Source organism: Pseudonaja textilis, chromosome 16, assembly GCF_049901715.1.
Source record: "Pseudonaja textilis isolate UNSWEBS1 chromosome 16, rPseTex1.2, whole genome shotgun sequence".
Lineage (NCBI taxonomy): Eukaryota > Metazoa > Chordata > Lepidosauria > Squamata > Elapidae > Pseudonaja > Pseudonaja textilis.
The window spans coordinates 5436042-5451556 of record NC_142005.1 but is presented as its reverse complement, the minus strand read 5'-3'; the positions used below and the strand labels follow the sequence as shown (position 1 = coordinate 5451556).

Genomic DNA, 15515 nt, shown 5'->3' with positions numbered 1-15515 from the left:
TATTTCCTTCCTAAGAAGGCAAGAGGGAATTAGGAGCTGTTGCTTTTCAACTGGAAAAAAAAACAGCTAGCAATATTACTGCCACTTTTTCCGCTGTGGAACGCTGGGTAGGTGGCATCTTCTTCGTGCCTTGGTTTCCCTTGGGGAGAAGAGCCATCAGTGGAAAGCCAGCATGTTCCAAAGACAGTCACAAACATGGGTGTGAAATCTAGCCTCGTGTGGATGCCAACAAAGCCAAATCGGGATGTTGGGTGAACCCAGCCTTTCCATTAGACATAATAACAAGCTTTGCGTGCAGAAATGACTTCCCAGAACGTCACTGTACTGGGGATATTTGACCTCCAAATGTGGAGTGCACAGTCATTCCCAGGTCAAGTCAGATTTTAGGCTGGCTGCTTCAGGACCATGGAAAGCTCCGAGGAAGTGAGTTGTAGCCTTCTCCCCCTTGAATCGCTAGAGCATTCTGGGAGTTGAAGTCCATCCCTCTTAAAGCATGCTAGCTGGGGAATTCTGGGAGTCAAATTCCAGACATTAAAGCATGCTGGCTGGGGAATTCTGGGAGTTGAAGTCTAGACATTAAAACACACTGACTGGGGAATTCTGGGAGGTGAAGTCCAGACATTAAAACACACTGACTGGGGAATTCTGGGAGATGAAGTCCATCCATCTTAAATCATGCTGGCTGGGGAATTCTGGGAGTTATGTTAAAGTTGCCACAGTAGAAAAACACCGACCCCAAACACTCAACTCACTGTGCCACACTTCACACTGGCAGGTCAACCCTTCCCTGTGGCTGTTATAAAAGCCTCTTGGGAGAAATCTCACCTTGGACTTTGCAAACACACACACACATGCACACACACACACATTTATATTTACCAGGCATTATCTTATTTTTTTTTCCTGCACTTTATACCTAATAGAAATTTGATTATTTTTAAAAATGGAATGCGATGGTTTTTTTCTTGTTCCTTTCCGCTTTTTAAAATCCTGCCATTATTTTTTATAAATAAATCGACACGGCAGACGTGCACACAACAATCCTTCCTCCTCCTATTTTCCTCACAACCAGCACCCTGCGAGGTGGGCTGGGCTGGGTCTTGAGGGATCTGGGAACTCTGGTCAAAAGCCGTGTGTGTGTGTGTGTGTGCGCGCGCGCGCGCGTGGGCCTGCAGGTTGCGGTGTGGCAATTGTCCATCCCACTGCCAGATTATCAGTTGCCTGGTTTTGTGTTCCTCCCTGTGTAATTCCCCTTTTGTGTTCTCATGACCTTCCAGATCTACCCACTGTGTTTTCCTCCACCAAGAAGCTTCTCTCTACGCAGTAAGTTGCACCATTGCGTTACTTACCCTTCCTTTCCCTGGTTGCTTCTGCAGAGCCTTTCCCTCTTACCTGCTGTTGGTTTTTTTTCCTGATAGAAGAGAATATTTGTAGCTCGGGCATCAGCATTGATGACGTTACCTAGTTGGGTCATGAAACGTCTGCAAGGAAATAAGAGAAATTAGAGAGCATCAAGGAGCCCAGTCCTCCTCCTCCTCCTCCTCCTTCCTCCTCCTCCTCCTCCTCCTCCTTTTAGCAAACTCCACACTCTTCTAGTACTGATGTTATTACCTAGTTGGGTCATGAAATGTCTGCAAGAAAATAAGAGAAATTAGAGAGCATCAAGGAGCCCAGTCCTCCTCCTCCTCCTCCTCCTCCTCCTCCTCCTCCTCCTCCTCTTCCTCCTTTTAGCAAACTCCACACTCTTCTAATACTGATGTTATTACCTAGTTGGGTAATGAAACATCTGCAAGAAAATAACTAAGCTCAGAGAGCACCAAGGATCCCATAGTTATCCTCCTCTTCTTCCTCCTCCTTCTCCATTCAGCAAACCCCACACCCTTCTAATACTGATGTTGTTGTTACCTAGCTGGGTAATGAAACGTCTGCAAGAAAATAATTTTTTTCTTTACTAAACAGGGGGCTATCATGCATGGGGGTTTATTCTTTTCCTCCGTAATAAATCTTTACAGGTAGTTCTTGATTATTGCAGTTCCCAGGGTCATGTGCTCACCTTTTGCGACTTTCTGACAAGCAACATCAATGAGGAATCCAGATTCATTTAACAACCGTGTTTACTGACTTAAGACAGCAGGGTCCCAATATTTGGGGGGCTGCCACAGGAAGGGGGTGGGTGGGTCAAGCTCTTTTCCAAAGCACCAGGCAAGGAATCATGGATGGAAACTGAACAAGGAGAGATTCAACCTGGAAATAAGGAGGAATTTTCTGACAGGGAGAACAATCAACCCGTGGAACAGATGTTGCCCTCGGAAGTTGTGGGAGCTTCATCCCTGGAGGCTTTCAAGAAGAGACTGGACTGCCACCTGTCAGAAATGGTGTGGGGTCTCCTGCTTGGGTGGGTGGGGGTTGGACTAGATGACCTACAAGGTCCCTTCCAACTCTTAACTGCAGCAATTTATTTAAGAACTATGGCTCCAGTTAGGGAAAGTTGTGATTGGGTGGAAGAACCACTTGCTACAGTTAGTAAAAGAAGCCATGTCTCTCTCTCTCTCTCTCTCTCTCTCTCTCTCTCTCCCTCTCTCTTTCTTCTACCTACAGGCATTCAACAGGTACAGCTAGCCCAGACAGCATTATGAAGCTGAAATTTCAGGGATCTCCCTATCAGAGTCTTCGCCGAACCCTCTTGTGGGGCGAAAAAGTCGGCCGCAACCTCAGCCTCGATCTCTCCGGCGGCCATGTCATGAACAGCACCAACTACGTCCTCTACGAGAGCCACGTGGAGCAGCCGCTTCCTCTCGAACGCATTTCCCGTGGCCCCGATGGCCGCTTCGTGGTGCAGAGCGAGGAGGCGTCCCAAGAACACCAGAGCCCCTTCTCCCACCTGGAGAACGGCGAAAGCCCACCGGAGCCCTATCTCCAGGTCTTCTCCTCTCCCGAGGACGCTGGATGGCACCACGGCGTCCACCTGAGAGCCAAGAACACCAGCCAGGCCCAGCAGGACGCCAAGGCCTCCGGCCATCGCCAGGGACGTTATTTCGACTACAGCAGCAGCAGCCTGGCGGAGGAAGGCGAGCCCTTGCATATCGTCAACATCAGCCCGGTGGCCGCCACGTCATACGGCGCTGTCCCGGAGACCCTGTGGCTCCGGGACAACGCGGTGGCATCTTCTCCGTCGTCCTCGCCTCACCGTATGTCCAAAGCGACTTCTCCGTCCCCGAGAGTCCAGGCCGGCGCGAGTAATTCTGCTCAGAGTGGGATCCTCCAGTATCTGAGCTTGCCCTTCTTCAAAGAGATGAATGTGGACGGCGATTGGCCGCCGGAGGAGAACGAGAAGGAAGACGGACTCTCGGGGGAGACCGTCGACCACGAGCCCGGCCTGCTGGGCAGCCCCCGGAGGTCTTTTTTTCCAGACCAGGATAGGCCAGCTAGTCCGATCTACATGGACATGGAGGCTGATTTGAGCTCCGTTCAGGATCAGCTCGCGGAAACGTGCTTCCTCCGACTTCCGGATCCCGATACGGGCCCACCGAAGACCCCTTTGCCGGGGTCCCTGGCTTGCCCGCTGTACCTCTGTTCCAGGACGGAGAGCCCACCCCCGAAGGATCACGGATGGTTATGCACGCTCCCGTCATCCTCGCCCTCCTCCCAGCTCCTTCCGGATTGCCCCCAGGCTGAGCTCTCCTGCCTGGACTTCCCCTTGCCCGAGCTGCCCCCCGAGAAACACAAGTCGCCCGCCGCCAATTTCCCACAAGCCCTCCCCTTGGAGAAATTCCTGAGGGGCAGCCTGACCAGCCAAAGCAGCGGGCGGGGCAGTGGCTCTTTCCTAAGACCGCCGTCGTTGGCCACCTCCGTGGCGGGCAGCTACCTCAGCTCCCCCTTTGGAGACGCGCCCAGTTGCCGAAGCAGCTCCGTGGGAGAAGAGAACAGATCCAAAAAGGAGAATTTAGCAGCTGCGCTGGAGAAAAGGTGAGGTCGAATCCTGGGAGGGTCGCGAGGGTGAGCCTTTTGTAGGTATCCATTTTGTTTCGGATGGTCCTAAGGAGGAGGAGCACGGGGTTCAAGAAACAAAAACGTTAACAAGTTTCTAGTCCTTAAGACTGAGCCTCCCTCTTTAGGAACTCAGAGGCGACCTCTAGTGGGATTACAACCTCCCCTCTGTAAATTCAAGGCATTTTTTCCAGAGCTAGGTTGTGCCCGGAGAGGGAATTATTCATTTAAGCTTTAATTAACTGGGTGTTGGCTGGCTTTGAACAAATCTTGGTTTAATCACAGAAGACGGGAGTCTGTCTGGTACTCGGCTGTTACGATCCAGGCCCAGAAGAGGAAGCAAATTCTCTTACGTTCTAAAATTGGAAGGCACGGTTACAGAAAACGTAGATTTTTTTTCCTTTTGTTATTATTTAGCTCCAGCCCTGAATTTTGGAAAGCGTTTTTGAGGAATTTCAGTCTGCTAAGTCGAAGTAGCAACATCCCTCAAATAATAGGCCTTGAAAAGAGGTTTGCAATTTTGCAATTTAACTCAGACACGCACACACACACACACCCAAATGACTGACTGGATCCAGCCAGGATGTGCAAAACACACACCTGTTCAGATTCCAGACAGCAGTTCACCCCTTACGCTGCGTTGCCTCAGAACTTTCCCTGTTTATTTCCGCCTCGCCTGGCGTGGTTGTGGGAACGCAACTTGCTTCAGTTTCCTTTTGAGTTTGGCTCAGATGCTAAACATTGATCCGGTTGTGTTTTGGGAGGTGTTGAGGGTCTTTGGAACGGGGAGAAGGGAAAAAAAAAAAAGTTATGCTTATCCCAAATTTTGGCTCTGACAGATGGAAAAGAATTGCTATTCCCAATGTATCCACGAGGTGGGGATGTTCCTTGCAAAGCATCTTTTCATTGAAAATTTGAGTGCCCCCAGATTCCATTCTGCAGTAGGTCCTCAACTTATGACAGTTTGTTTTAAGTTATGACGACACTGAGAAAAGCGTGACTTGGACGGCTCCTTGCATTCCAACCAGCGTAATGTCATCCACCCCACACCCCACCCCAATTGCAATCTGGGTACTTAGCAGCCAGCTCACATTTACGATGAGTCACCCATCCGGCTTTCATGCCTAAGGTGGGACTAGAACTCACCGTCTCCTGGTGATTGGCCCAAGTCACCCAGCTACCTTTCATGGCTAAGGCAGGACTAGAACTCACCGTCTCCTGGTGATTGACCCAAAGTCACTCAACTAGCTTTCAGGCATAAGGCAGGACTAGAACTCACCATCTCCTGGTGATTGGCCCAAAGTCACCCAGTTGGCTTTCCTGCCTAAGGCAGGACTAGAATTCACCGTCTCCTGGTGATTGGCCCAAGTCACCCAGCTACCTTTCATGGCTAAGGCAGGACTAGAACTCACCGTCTCCTGGTGATTGACCCAAAGTCACTCAACTAGCTTTCAGGCATAAGGCAGGACTAGAACTCACCATCTCTTGGTGATTAGCCCAAAGTCACCCAGTCGGCTTTCATGCCTCGGGCAGGACTAGAACTCACCATCTCCTGGCACAAAGGCACCTAGCTGGCTTGGTATCCAAACAGGCCTGGGATTTTGGGTCTGCTGCCTTCAATTGCTCCACCACAGTGGCTCTCTGAGTGATAACCCATTTCTAGATTTTTATTTTCCTCGCCCGTCTGGCTTCTACTTTCCTGGTCTCTTCTAGGAGGAACACCTCCGTGGATGAAAACTATGAGTGGGATTCAGAGTTCGCTCTGGAGTCGGAATTACTGGACGCCTTACAACTCTATCGGAGCGGAGACCCCAAAAGGCCCATTTCCACCATCGCGGCCCACGACTTGGAGAAGCAGAGTAAGCCGATCTCCCCAGCGTATAGGAAAGAGCGCGTTCCGAAAGGGATTTTATTCATGAAATTGTATGCATTAAATTAAATTTGCCCCCCCAAAATTAAGGGAGGTCTTAAGATTATGAATGTCCCTTGGGACAGTGCTGAACATGATACAAACAGTCAAAAACATTGGAAAACAATCTTTTAACGACCCCATAATCCCTTGCAGGGTGGACATCTGAGCAACCAAATGGAGCTAGCAGAGTGTTTGAATGGCCGGATGCCCTTCCTGTCACCAGTGCGGAGTTTTGTTCAACAGATAATATTCTCAGTGTGCCCAGAGAGAGATTAGGAGGCAAGAGCCTCTAGGCCACCGTACCACTCCCTGCACAGGACCTAATGATAATGATTAAATTAATTAATTAATTTTTAATAAATAAGCAATCTGACCTCATTCCCCCAAAGGATGGGCTTAACGTGACTTGAACCTGTGTCTTCCTCTGCCTCCCCTTTGCAGGCTTCAGAGATTCAAGCGAATCCAGCAGAACGTCTCCTGCTAATTCACAGTCGGTCGGCGCCTTGGACGGGTCCAGCTCTCCGTTGCCCTTGGCTAGTCCCGAGGAGCGTTGCGCCGCCCTGCGCAAGGAATTCCTCGCTTACCGCCGCCGGCGAGAAATGATTCAGCAACGGCGGCAGAAGAGGGACCCCGGCGGGAAGGATGAGCGATTTGAACAAGCCACCTTATTCTGAAATCTCCTCCTTGGGATTTTTTCCGGTGGGACAATTTGCCCTCTCGTCCACAAGAGGGCGGCTTTGGGACAATCTGAATGCTAACTCTGGCCTCTAGAGGCCTGCAGGAGAACTTTTTCGAACTTCAAAGTTCCAAAGATACCAGGCAATTTTTTTTTTAAAAAAAAAAACTTTTTTTCCCCAAATCTCTGGAGTAATTTATCCAGGCAGGAAGAAAAATACATTGGCGCCACCCTTGTGGATGTCTGTGTGTGTAAACCTACGTGTGATTTATTTCCAGCCGGATTCTAGATGAGAAGCAGCCGGTGAATGGGATGTTTGGTAAATGGAGGCTTTGCTGGGGAACAAAAAACAAAAAAAGAGAGAACATTTTACCAAATCTTGGCGTCTTGTAAATTCTTAACACACAAAATAGCACGTCATTTAAGAGCTGGTTTGCAAAAGGACGGGGCTGGGCCATTGAAGGTGTTACAAGTAATTTGAGAATTGATCTAGCGGCTTGTTTGAAGGCAGGCGAGGGAAAGAGGGAAGTTAAATGAGTGGAGGAGATTGGATCTCCTCCCCCAGCCCCAGGGGTCGGGTTCAAAAATCCCAGCCACCGGTTTGGGCATAGCCATGGTGGGAGGTCTGGGGTTTTTTTGCCTTCCCAAGGGTCCAGGGGCTTTTCCTTGGGCCTTTGGGAGGGCGAAACGGCCTGCCCGAGCTCTGGAAGCTGGAAACAGGCCCGTTCTGGACTTCCGGAAGCTGGAAACAGGCCCGTTCTGGACTTCCGGAAGCTGGAAACAGGCCCGTTCTGGACTTCCGGAAGCTGGAAACAGGCGCATTCTGACTTCCGGAAGCTGGAAACAGCCGCATTCTGGACTTCCGGAAGCTGGAAACAGGCGCATTCTGGACTTCCGGAAGCTGGAAACAGCCAGATTCTGGACTTCGGAAGCTGGAAACAGGCCCGTTCTGGACTTCCGGAAGCTGGAAACAGCCGCATTCTGGACTTCCGGAAGCTGGAAACAGGCCCGCTCTGGACTTCCGGAAGCTGGAAACAGGCCCGCTCTGGACTTCCGGAAGCTGGAAACAGGCCCGCTCTGACTTCCGGAAGCTGGAAACAGGCCCGCTCTGGACTTCCGAAAGCTGGAAACAGGCGCGTTCTGGACTTCGGAAGCTGGAAACAGGCCCGCTCTGGACTTCCGGAAGCTGGAAACAGGCCCGCTCTGGACTTCCAAAGCTGGAAACAGGCGCGTTCTGGACTTCGGAAGCTGGAAACAGGCCCGCTCTGGACTTCCGGAAGCTGAAACAGGCCCGCTCTGGACTTCCGGAAGCTGGAAACAGGCGCTTCTGGACTTCCGGAAGCTGGAAACAGGCGCGTTCTGGACTTCCGGAAGCTGGAAACAGGCCCGTTCTGGACTTCCGGAAGCTGGAAACAGGCCCGCTCTGGACTTCCGGAAGCTGGAAACAGGCCCGCTCTGGACTTCCGGAAGCTGGAAACAGGCCCGCTCTGACTTCCGGAAGCTGGAAACAGGCCCGCTCTGACTTCCGGAAGCTGGAAACAGGCCGCTTCTGGACTTCCGGAAGCTGGAAACAGGCCCGCTCTGGACTTCCGGAAGCTGGAAACAGGCCCGCTCTGGACTTCCGGAAGCTGGAAACAGGCCCGCTCTGGACTTCCGGAAGCTGGAAACAGGCCCGCTCTGGACTTCCGGAAGCTGGAAACAGGCCCGCTCTGACTTCCGAAGCTGGAAACAGGCCCGCTCTGGACTTCCGGAAGCTGGAAACAGGCCCGCTCTGGACTTCCGGAAGCTGGAAACAGGCCCGCTCTGGACTTCCGGAAGCTGGAAACAGGCCCGCTCTGGACTTCCGGAAGCTGGAAACAGGCCCGCTCTGGACTTCCGGAAGCTGGAAACAGGCCCGCTCTGGACTTCCGGAAGCTGGAAACAGGCCCGCTCTGGACTTCCGGAAGCTGGAAACAGGCCCGTTCTGGACTTCCGGAAGCTGGAAACAGGCCCGCTTCTGGACTTCCGGAAGCTGGAAACAGGCCGTTCTGGACTTCCGGAAGCTGGAAACAGGCCCGTCTGGACTTCCGGAAGCTGGAAACAGGCCCGCTCTGGACTTCCGGAAGCTGGAAACAGGCCCGCTCTGGACTTCCGGAAGCTGGAAACAGGCCCGCTCTGGACTTCCGGAAGCTGGAAACAGGCCCGCTCTGGACTTCCGGAAGCTGGAAACAGGCTCCGCTCTGACTTCCGGAAGCTGGAAACAGGCCCGCTCTGGACTTCCGGAAGCTGGAAACAGGCCCGCTCTGGACTTCCGGAAGCTGGAAACAGGCCCGCTCTGGACTTCCGGAAGCTGAAACAGGCCCGCTCTGGACTTCCGGAAGCTGGAAACAGGCCCGCTCTGGACTTCCGGAAGCTGGAAACAGGCCCGTTCTGGACTTCCGGAAGCTGAAACAGGCCCGCTCTGACTTCCGGAAGCTGGAAACAGGCCCGTTCTGGACTTCCGGAAGCTGGAAACAGGCCCGTTCTGGACTTCCGGAAGCTGGAAACAGGCCCGTTCTGGACTTCCGGAAGGCCTGTTTTTTCACCCTCCCAGAACCTCCGCGCAGACCCTATTCTTACCTGCCTCCCAAGTGGACCACGTGGAAACTCGGGGGGAGGAGAGGAGAAGGGTGGGTAGGTGGGGCCAGCCGGTCAGTTCAACTACCGGTTTGGTGAACCAGGTGCAAATTTAATGTCTGGTTCATCCAAACCAGTCCAAACCAGAAGAATCCCACCACCCCTGCCCAGTCCCGATTCACTGGCTAGTGGTCAGCGATGATGGGAGATCCGGTCTCACAGCATCCAGAAAGCCACAGGTTTCCAGTCCCCAAGGACTTAGGACCGTGGGGCAAATATCCAAATTTCGGCAGCAGATAGAAATGCCGTTTCATCTTCCCGTTTCCCCATTCTTAAAATCCCAGATTGAGAATTATTATGTTATGGCTGGAGCTATAGATAGGCAGCCTCTATAGGCGATAACAGTTTTGAAGGAAGAATTTTAAAAATTAGGAATAGAGAGTAAAAAATATTAAAGCCCGATGGTTAAAAAAAAACAGAGAGCCTAAACTCAACGAGTCGCTCACCCGCTGCCTTCTTTTGAAGCTCCACCCCAAATTTCAGGCTTGTGACGGAATCGGGCCACTGCTCTTGAAATGGAGCCTCCAGCTGAAGGTGCAGTCTCAAAAGAGCCCCCCCAAAGCTTTTGAAATCTTTGTGCCTTCTCAGTCAATCATGGGGAGTCCTCCACTTACAACAACAATTGTGAGCTTTGCCCCCGTTTTACGACCTTTCTTGCCACAGTCGTTAAGTGAACCACTTGCAGCTGATTCATTGGGAACCCGGTTGTTCAGCGAGTCCCCCATTGACTTGGCTTGTTTGGAAAGTGATCACCGTCACACACACACACACACACAGAGGGACACTGCAACCATCATAAACGCAAGTCGGTTGCCAAGCCTCTGAATTTTGATCGGGTGACCACGGGGCTGCTAACAACGGTCCAAAGTGTGAAAACTGGCCATAAGTCACTTTTTTTTTCCAATGCTGTCGTAACTTTGAATAGTCCCTAAGAGAGCTAGTGTAAGTCCAGGTAGACCTGTATGGGCAGACTTTAACCAGGGCTGGGATTCTTACCGGTTCGGACTGGTTCTATAGAACCGGTGGTTATGATTCTACGCAGTTCGGAGAACTGGCAAATCGTGTCCCTGGCTGGCCTCGCCCCTCTCAGTCCTCCCCCCCCCTTCCTGTCCAGTCAGTCCTTGTTGTGCGTGCGCAACATTGCGTACATGCCCAACATCGCTGACTGCGTTCTTCCCCGCCCAGTCGCTTCTTAAGGTATTCCTTTAAATTTTTTTCCTCCCGACGATCAGCTGTTCTGATGATCAGCTGTGCCAGGATTCCCCTCACTTACTTACCGCTTCACCCAGGAGTCCCAGGAAGGCAGGAAATGGAGGGGGGAGGGCAGTTATGTTTCCTGGGAGCAAAAACGACCCCCAGGAGGCTTCCCTGAGGTCCAGAAGGCCCCAAAAATGGGGGGAGGGGGTTACTGCAAAAAAAAAAGAAAGAAAAAATCACGCCTACCCAGTCAAATGGCCACGCCCACCTAGCCATGCCCACAGGTTGTTAAAAAATTTGAACCCCTCCCCGACCTTAACTTACGATCACGATGGAGCCCAAAAGTAAAGTGAGTTTTGCAACACTCCACGCCTTTCTGGCCACAGTTGTGCAGCGAAAGGCTGGAGCTTGTTAAGTTGGCAACCTAACAACCGCAGCTGGTCGAGGATTTCCCTGTAACAGAGAGTCAGAACTCCGGACCCACCCCCCAAGATGCAGAAAAGTTGGGTGGTTGCAAAGGAATAGAAATAGAGCTGGAAGGGCCCTTGGAGGTCTTCTAGTCCAGCCTCCCACTCAAGCAGGAGAACCTGTACTATGGCGACTCACAAGGGTGTCCTGCGTTGTGTTGGAGGCTGTCGGAAGTGCTCCAGAGTTCATGGGGAATCCTCTGCTTGCGCAGGATCCGGTCGCCAGCTGTAGGTCAGATGTGTATCAGGGGTGATGCTACTCTTTTAAAAAAAAACAAGGAACCTGCCATTTTCAGTTGTCGGTCAGGGGAAGTGTGACTTATTTCTGACTCACAAAAGCTGCTTCAGGGTGTGTTGCTTCGGGAGCTTCACCCCTGGAGGCTTTCAAGAAGAGACTAGACTGCCCTCTTGTCAGAAATGGCGTCGGGTCTCCTGCTTGGGCAGGGGTTGGACTAGATGACCTGCAAGGTCCCTTCCAACTCTTCATCTGTATCCATACAAGATCATCCTTGGCTTAACGACTACCATCGAAGCCCAATTTTTGGCGGGCAAGTCTTTTTCGGCGAAGTCGTGCTTCATTCTGCTTCATTATTTTATTTTTTGCCATCGTCGTTAGGCAGGTCGGTGCCGTTGCTAAGCGAACCTTGCAGCGGTCCTTCCCTCCTTGACCGTGCTTGCCGGAAGCCGGCTGGAAAGATTAAACAAACGGGGATCACTCGATCCCAGGATAGCGCGACGGTCCCAAATAGGTGCCTGCTGCCAAGTGGATCCTAACGGGTAGACAAAATTGACCTGGGGGATCTATTTTTTTTTTGCAAAGACTGCACGGATTTGATAACCCAAAAACAGGAGTGGTGGGGGATGTCTCCAAACTTTAAGGCTTGTGGACTTCCAACTACCCAGAATTCCCCAGCCAGCCATGCCAAGGGCGGTTGCCAAGCTAGGGAATTCTGGGAGCTGAAAATCTGAAAATCGCCAAGTTTGGAGACTCCGAGCCCAGAGCAATGATAATTGTCGTCCTTGTTCCTTTGTTCCCAGCCAGCATTTCACGATTTGGGGAGGGGGGAGTTGCACCAGAGAGGACCTAATCCCCAGAGCTGGTCCCCCTGGCATCTGAGAAAGGAGGGTAGGGGCTACAATGATGTCATTGGGAACTGCATAGCTGAAAGCTGACGTCTGCCTCAAGGAATGCAGCGAGCGAAAGGGGTGGTCCTTCTGTTGTGTTTTTAGCTTAATTCTTAGTTTTTATCTTCACGCTTCTTCCCTTCAACTCCCCTCCCCGTCTGCCTTCAGCCAGGGAAAAGAAAACAAACAAATCCAGTTTTAGCAAACTTTTAAAGCTGCCCCAAACTTTTAGAAAAGCGGGGTTTTTTTTTTTTACGGGGCTAATTTTTGGCTGGGAAAGTTGCTCATGGCTGAATCGGTTCCTTCGCCCCTCAGATAGAGACAGGATTGAGGGTGGATGACCCGGCCGGTTGGGGAGGAGGTGGGGTGGATTTTGGAATTCGTTTCCTGTCTTCCCAAATTTGGTTTTGTCTTGCAAGTGACGCGCATCCCGAAGGGACGGAGGAAGGCCAGAGCTGCCCGGAGGCGAAAGGAGGGAGGGAGGAGGATTCGGCTCCCTCGGGGTCCTTGTTTGCAAAACTCATTTCTTTTCCTTTTATATATATTATCAAAACGTCAGATACAAAGGGGGAGAAAATGAAAAAAAAATGTAGGGGAGGAAAAAGGGGAAGAGAAAAAAGGGCAGGGTAAAAGAGGAAAGGAAAAAAAATGACTTTCAATTATTTTTAGCGCAGTAACGTAAGATCAAAACTTGCAACCTTGACTTTTTTACTTTTGCGTAGTAAAATGTACTAGCCGTTTCTATACTGACAAACCTTATCCGATCTGCAGAACCCAAAATCGGAAGTTTCCTATTTTGTTCTCTACCTCAAGCACCAAGTCCAGAAGTGGTTTCCAAGGAGAAACAAAATTAATTGTATTCTTTCGTAAAAGCAAACAATTTAGCTCCCATCAGCTTTGCCAACTGGTCATCCATTGTGGGAATTAAAGTTATCTCTATTTTTTTGTGCAGAGAGGATTTCTCGCCGTTGTTGTGCGAGGCACTTCCAATCGGCTCAGGAGAAAAATCGAATAAACTGCATTTATTAAATTGCATTTTTAAATTGCCTGGCCTTCGGGTTTTCCATTGTGGTTTTGTGTATGGTCACACACTCAGGAAATAGGTTATCCAATGATTCCACAGTCCAGCCCAAAACTGAAGAGGTACCCCTTTCTTTTGTCCGACCTGTGAAAGGCCTCCAAATTGGTAAATCTGGTAAAACTATGGCCATTTGAGAGCTGGCGGCTAATTTATGGATTGGAAAGGACACCACCAAGAATTCCTTCTGGGAAGGGAATCGTTTTATTCTGGCGAATAAGCACAGAGGCCAAGCGCACGCTATTCAGATAGGCCCATGGGATTTGAGCTTGAGTCAAAAAAGACTTTTTCAAAAAAAGATCTGAATTAAAAATAGAATTAGAACAAAATGAGAGAAATTGGAAGGCAGAGGCGGGTGGGTAAGGGAGAGGTTTGTGCTAGAGATGAAAAAGACCAACCTCTCTAGAAGTTATCGTGTGTGTGTGTGTGTGTGTGTGTGTGTGTGTGTGTGTGTGAAATACCACTCACACATCATCACAAAATTTCCAGTAAAGCCTACAAACTTGACATTTGGCACGTATCTTCCTCTTGGCTTCTAGGTGCTCACTAAGAAAGGGTTTTTCAAAATGACCATCAGAGCATTAGCATTTCCTATATTATTATTATTATTAATAATAATAATAATAATAACAACAACATGCTCTGATGCTAAGGAGTCCCCCTCCTCACCCTGAAATGTTCCAAATGCAAAACACAAGCAGAGGAGTTTCAGTTTTAGTTTCACAGCGCTAAGCAGCTTTAGTACAGAACAGTTGAGCTAAGCCACGCCCAGGATCCTTGCTGTCCCCTTCTTGCTCACACAGCAAATACTCTTTCAGTTTCCAAACAGCCTTCAACTCTCACACTGACAGGAGGAGGCTAGCCAGATGAATACTGATGGGTGCTGGGAGGCAGAGGGAGAATTCCCCACCCCGCTCCTTATTTTCCTCTCCAAAAACTAAGCCCGAACACATAGTTTCGTAGCGAAACACAGGTATCCAGCTAGTGGGATATAAATAAAATGTTCCTTTAACGGGCATCGAGCTAGTAGAACATGTAGTCCCTGACTTACAACCATTTGTTTGGGGACCGAAGTTAGCTCACTGAAAAAAAATGACATATGATAACTTCACATTTATGACTGTTGCAGCATCCCCATGGTTACGTAATCCAAATTCGGATATCGGGCAACTGACTCGCGTTTACGACGGTTGCAGTGTCCCGTGGTGGTGTGATTCCCCTTCTAACAAGCAAAGTCAGTGGGGGAAGCCAAATTCATATTACAACCCTGCTACTAACTTAACAAGAGCGATTCACTTAACAACGGTGGCGAGTAAAGTTCTATAAAATGGGGCAAAACACATTAACTCACGGAGCCACCAAAACGTTGGGGCCTTGGAGGCCTTCTAGTCCAACCCCCACACTGTTCAAGCAGCAGACTCCGTAACCATTCTGGGCAAATGCCTGTCTAGTCTCTCCCGGACAAAGGGATGGTGGAGTTGACCTGATCCGTGGCCGGAGAGTCGAGCCCCATCGAGGGTTTCCCTGTGGTAAGAATGTCGTAAAATAGGGCACTTAACAAATGTCTCACTTAGCGACAGGCTTCGGAGGAAAGACCGGACTGCCCTCTGTCCAAAATGGTGTAGGGTCTCCTGCTTGGGTGGGAAGGGTTGGACTAGATGACCTGCAAGACCCCTTCCAACTCTCTCACTTAACAACTCAGTTTTATCTTCTATTGAGGCAACAACGGTGGTTGCATAACTTCAGGCTACAAAACGGAATCCCAGGTATTGGAGCCGAATGGTGCCACTTTATGGACTAGAAGATTGAGAGGGGGAAGGAATCGATTTGGCCAGAGAAAAGGGGGGGGCAAAGTAGTTTGTTGAGTCTTGGGGGTGTCAATGCCCCCCTTCCAGATGTAGTTGACCTATACCTTGTCCCAACTCCCTTGGAATAAGCCCCCCACACCGTGAGGGATGCTGGGAATCGTAGTTCAGCAATTGCGGGAGCTTTTAACAAAAGATCAGGGATCTTGGAGGTCTTCTAGTCCAACCCCCTTCTCCAGACAGGGAACCCAATACTATTTGAGACAAAAGGGTGTCCTTTTGGATACTCCTCCCTTTAACTCAGGAACCGGGGGGCCGCTCTCTCCTGCTGCTTACTCCGGAGTAAGCTCTTAAAGGCTTTCCCTCCACGGACCGGAGTTGCCGGCGCTACTCAAGATCGACTCCGAATTGGCTCTTTGCGCCTTTAAGGCCTCTCCCAGTTCTTCCCCTTGAGTTTCTCTTCTTCTTCTTCTTTTTTCTCTCTCTCTCTCTCTTTTTTCTTTCCTTTCCTTTTTTTTTTTCCTTTTTCCTGCCCCCGGGGGAGGCGTCGCCGCCACCCCTCGGCGGAGCGCTGACATCAGCCTTAAAAGCCAAGCGGCCGGGCGTGGGAGGC

The 15515-nt window shown here is 50.5% G+C and overlaps 1 protein-coding gene across 3 annotated transcripts in view; it reads left to right on the top strand.

Moving 5' to 3' along the window:
* Positions 1 to 6831, top strand: part of IGSF9 (immunoglobulin superfamily member 9) — a 35443-nt gene extending 28612 nt beyond the window's left edge. For all 3 annotated transcript variants that reach the window (XM_087913643.1, XM_087913640.1, XM_087913642.1), the window contains 4 exons: positions 1278 to 1323; positions 2599 to 3966; positions 5701 to 5846; positions 6341 to 6831. In XM_087913643.1, coding sequence (XP_087769769.1) covers positions 1278 to 1323; positions 2599 to 3966; positions 5701 to 5846; positions 6341 to 6573 — 1793 coding nt within the window. In that variant the 3' untranslated portion in view covers positions 6574 to 6831. The remainder of the gene's footprint in view (positions 1 to 1277; positions 1324 to 2598; positions 3967 to 5700; positions 5847 to 6340) is intronic.
* The last annotated feature ends 8684 nt before the right edge of the window (positions 6832 to 15515 follow it).